This window comes from Limulus polyphemus, unplaced genomic scaffold (genome assembly GCF_000517525.1).
Source record: "Limulus polyphemus unplaced genomic scaffold, Limulus_polyphemus-2.1.2 Scaffold2608, whole genome shotgun sequence".
NCBI classification, from domain to species: Eukaryota; Metazoa; Arthropoda; class Merostomata; order Xiphosura; family Limulidae; genus Limulus; species Limulus polyphemus.
In genome coordinates this window covers 114,785-119,889 of record NW_013668218.1, presented here as the reverse complement: position 1 = coordinate 119,889, position 5,105 = coordinate 114,785, and the positions used below count along the sequence as shown (strand labels likewise).

The 5,105-nt window shown below is 33.0% G+C and overlaps 1 protein-coding gene across 4 annotated transcripts in view; it reads right to left on the bottom strand.

Moving 5' to 3' along the window:
• LOC106467420 (serine/threonine-protein kinase WNK1-like) overlaps nt 1–5,105 on the bottom strand; it is a 136,491-nt gene that overhangs the window by 22,373 nt on the left and 109,013 nt on the right. For all 4 annotated transcript variants that reach the window (XM_022395601.1, XM_022395600.1, XM_022395602.1 and 1 more), the window contains one exon: nt 548–782. In XM_022395601.1, the coding sequence (XP_022251309.1) occupies nt 548–782 (235 nt within the window). The remainder of the gene's footprint in view (nt 1–547; nt 783–5,105) is intronic.

Below are 5,105 nucleotides of genomic sequence, written 5' to 3'. Positions count from 1 at the left end.
ACATCGGTTTAAAGTTGTTAACTAAAAAGAAAATGGTCCTAGACTACTAATTATCTAATTATATGTTGATTATATTCTAGAAAGCTTCTAACCTAGACTAGGAACCAGTACATATTTGATGTATATATCTCATTAAACTTCTATTTTAGGTTACATATATGGCAATGATTAAGTTGTTAGTATCTATTTTAAAGCTTTGTCTTAGTACTTATTGTGTATATATCATAGTAAATTTCTTAGATTACTAACCATTAAGTTATACATAAATACATTTAAATACTATCTAAGATCATTTTAATAAATACCAATAATATTATTATTAATTAGTGAATCACTAATAAATAGCTTCAGTTTCTTTCTAAAATCTTTCGTGAGGAATATAAAGTTACAATTTTATTTTCATGCATATTTAATACAATTTACTAAAACAAATACGTTCTACAGACACCATCAGCTAACAATTGATTTTTTTTTAGACATTCGAGTTACTTTGCACACAATCCACCATACATATTTAAGTTTTTACAAACTTTCAAGCATTATTCACCGAAGTTGATATTGAATAAACTCTTGGTGGTAGATTCTGAAACGAAGAAGTAAACAGAGTCTGTGGTGAAACAGCAGTCTGTTGATTTTTAATTGATGTAAACTCTGATGCTGGGGTTCCTGGGTAGCCATGTGGTGGCACTACTGTTAGCTGAGCTAGTTTCTGCTGGAGAATGCTTAGATCTGGCACATGTAAATGCCGCTGAGCTTGATGGTGAGTACTAGCATTACTACTGCTGTAGAAAATTAAAAGATACCATTTACTGACATAAGAAACATTTGCCAATACTTTAAAACAGAATACCTAATATTACAAATCCATTTCTTCAAGAGCAATTAAATGATTACTTAATGTTAAATTGTCAAAAATTCATATTAATATAGAATTTCTTACAATGCATTTTCATTAAAAAAGCACAATATCTTTTTGATTTTCAATGTGATTGCTGTTGATAGAATGCAATTCTGTTGGATGCGAGACAGCTGAAACTGTTGGTTTATGACATAGCAACAGCTATTATACTTTTCAGGTAATGATAACAATAATGTTTAATAGAAATGAGTAAAATCCAAAGACGCTAGGAAATCTGTGATATTATTTTTTTCTTATTATCTCTTTGTTATAGTGAGGCAAAATGAGGAAAAAACTAAACCAAAATTTCCCCAGGTTCAGATATAAATTGTTTGAAAATTTATCTTACGTTGAAGGAAAATGGATAAAAAGTACAACAAGTATTAAATCTAGATGTACAAACGAACTTTGTGCCCTACTGAGAAAATATTAAGACAGACAAAAAGATTTTATCTAAGATACTATATTCCCTACATTTTCATAACTTCAATAGTAAAGTACATCCAGAACTAAGAACATTAATTTTGGGCCTCAGCTTGTAAATGTGCAAGCTCGTTATGCAGAGGCTTTTGTTCATCATTGGCCCAGGCCAAAATCATAAACAAATTGAAATGGACTAGAATGTCACATTTGCCTAGAGCATGTACAAGTATATTAGACTTAACTGGTAACCTTAGGTTAACACATTCTTTCACATGTAGTAGAACCAATGTAACTATACTGACAGCAAGAACAAGTGAATTTATAAACAACAAAATACAATTGTAAAGTAGAAATTTAGTCCTTGAATTCACACCTCAACTGTACCTGCAGGTATACCCTGCGAATGATGTTTTTCAGCTGATTCTTGATAATCAAAGAGTATTTACACATATAGGGTAGACTAATAACCAAAAGGTATTTAAGAACATCTATAATACTAGATGTACTTCTGCAAGGTCCCCCAAAGTGTTCTGTTTCAAGAGTAAATGAAAAAAATAGAGAGTAACAAGTGTATTCTTTCTTGCTTTTGAAGTTCATATATTATATATCTTCACGGCATGTGCACATTTTACTGACGTCACGACAGTACAAATTAAAATGTTAAGCATCCCATATGTTACATCATTTGAGTGTCTACTGACTGACTGACAACACACTACTGTATAGTAGTGTGGTTGGTTAAAACAAGTGACCCTTCCAGGCAACCTTCAGTCTCCTTTCAGGGAAATAAGGTATATCAACACTACATCTATTTAAATAACAACAAAGTATTCTATTGATAACATAACCTGGAAAATTACTATTACACAAGAAGTCTTGGATATTCATAAATTTTTCATGTAAAACCTCATACATACTATATACTACGTAATTAGGTGAAAACATATTTTAACTAAATTTTATTTAAAAATACTTAGAATAAATCTAGCAAATTTAAGATACAAGTCTGTGGAAATTTTTTGTGATACATTTAACATTATTTTTTTCCATTGTTCTTACTGATGATAGTGTTCAATAATGGAAGTTTATGATCCTTCTGATTTTCTATACTAAATTTCATACTGCTGTGTCTGCTGTTCAGATATTGTAAGAATTGGGAGCTTGATCAGAATTTTTGGAAATGGTGAAGGTGTCATCTGAGATAGTAGAGTGGTTTAATCTCATCCAAACAAATTGACACCAGATAGCACCAATTTTGAACACATGGCAACACCATTAACCTGATCACAAACACTTCTTACAATGAAGTTCAGAAGAATCTGAAGCCTTAAAAAATCTTAGTAAAAATAATAGTATTGTTATTTCTCAATCAGATAAAGGGAATAGTCTTGAATTGTTTAGAACTATTGACTTGTTTTATAAGGAAGGAAAAACCATCTAATACACTGGATATTTACCCACCAATCAGTGTGACCAGTTCTTTAAGCAAACATTTTTCATGCATAATAAGCAACAGACTATTGATATTTTTGGGAGTCATATCTAAATTTCTGAAGTACAGAATGGTTTCAGAAAATTCTGAGATAACATAATTATACTAACTGTTGCTTGGTTTTCATTAAAAAAAATATGAGACTCTTTATTGGCAAAGTTAATTAATTTCAAAAGAACTGATTTTGCAATGTTTGCTTTATTGGAATTGTCACTGTAAATAAAATCAGTACTCAGCTGTATGGTCTCTTCTAATGATTTAATGTCAAAATTGGCAGAATGAATGTTACTGTCAAACTTCAGCTGTTGTATTTGACGATAAAACGTAAAACTGTTTTTCATGGTGTATTCATTTGTGGTGAATTTCTTCAAAAATTCTACCAAAAAAATTTGCCAAAGCATAGTTGCGAGTTTCAATATTTGATACAATAGGCCACAAAGGGCATCCTTCTTTGTGAATTTTTGGTAACCCTTAAAAAATTTCCAGGATGACACCCTGATGGTCTGATATTCAAATATTGTCTTTCATTGAGAATATTATATTTCTTCAGTTGTAGTAAATAATGTAACTAAGCCTTCTTTTGGTCAGTATAACTGCCTTGATATATCTGGTAGAGCACTCCCTTACATTCTTCTATTCTGCTAGTCCCTTTCTCATTTATCTTGTGCTCAACTTTTTCCTGGGCATTGTTCCAAAGTTTTTACAGTGAAGGGTCTTTCTTCTACGCTTTCTTCAGCTCCCATAAACCTACATTTGAGATGTAACTTTTCAAGACTTGCAGAGTTTGGCATCTTGTTTGCTTCTCTTTTCTTGAGCTCTAGTGGTGACTACAGATGCTTCATTTGTTTTTCTGTCTAGTTCTTCCAAACTTCTACTGTCAATCATCAAGTTGTAGATGAATGCCTTCATACACATGAAAAAAAACACACATCTATGACAAAAACTATACTGTTTAAACCGTGTTACATAGAAAAAAAGCCTGACGAAGGACTTCCGTCTGAAACATTGCAAAAAATAATAAAATTTTTGATATAGACATGTGTTTCACCATTATCAAACACTTTTTTAATTATTTTTCCATGTCTTTTAGTCTTCTTTACTGTGTGTTTGTTCCTTCATACACATGGTCTCAAGGTCTCCCACATAATATGGAGTGTCTACTTTTATTCTTGCTTTGGAAAACATTCTCATTATCCCATCAATCAGCACAAAGATGTACCTTGCCCATCATTTGGTTATCAGATACTGGACTAGTTCTCAATGCTGAACTATTACACCCAGTGTCTTGTAGACCTTCACTTTCTTGTCCCTAACATAGCCTTCACCTACTGACATGTGATTTGTTGGCACCTCTCAATGTTTGTCACATGCTCCAATCACCACTGGTACTATTGACCCATTTGCTAACTTGAGGTGACCATTAGTCATGCACTGTTCAATCATGGAGATAGCACTTCCTTCTTTTGGTGACACTGATGAGTCGTCTGTATTCTGTTTTTTCTGACAGCAGCATCTGTGGTGACATTCACTCTTTTCTTTTTTCTTGCCAGCACCATCTCTGTAAGTAGCTCCAGCTGTTTTATGTTGAAATTTCTGCTGTTGCTTGTTGGTGACAGACTGGACATTCGAAATGTGCATCATTTTCTAAAATGCATAGCATCTCTTCTCCCTTCTGTCTGTTAATTTCTTCTCACCTTTGGTGGTATCCTGTTTCTGGTCAGCCACCACTGGTTTTAACTTTAACTGGTTATTCTTGGACTTACTAGCTATATTCCCTTCAAGGGCTTCCATATACTATTCTGTCAGCTTGATCATCTCGTCCACATCATTTGGTGTTCTTTCCTATAGGAACAGTAACATGTCAGTTGAGCACATGATCATGAACTATTCATGTATTAGTAGATCTGCCAGTCCTTCAAAACTATCTTTACACTTAGCCATGTCAGTCTATCTTGTCAAGTATCACTGTAGAAGTATCACAATCTGAAATACGGTTTCTCCGGTGTCAGGTTTGACTTCTCTGAATTTCTAACGAAAACCTTCCTTGTTAATTTCATAGTGTTTCAGCAACACCACTTTTAACTTGTCATAGTCCATGGCATCTTCTGATGTCATGCCTGCATACACTTGTAGGCCTTTTCTTGTTTAGAAGTGGGCTGAAACATACTGCCCAGTTGCCTTTGTCCGAGTTACGAATCTAGGAAAATGTTTCATATAGAACACAATAAAAACACTGTCCCATGTTTTCCACCATTGCAACTCAAAAAACCATAGCATATCTATTAAAAAAAC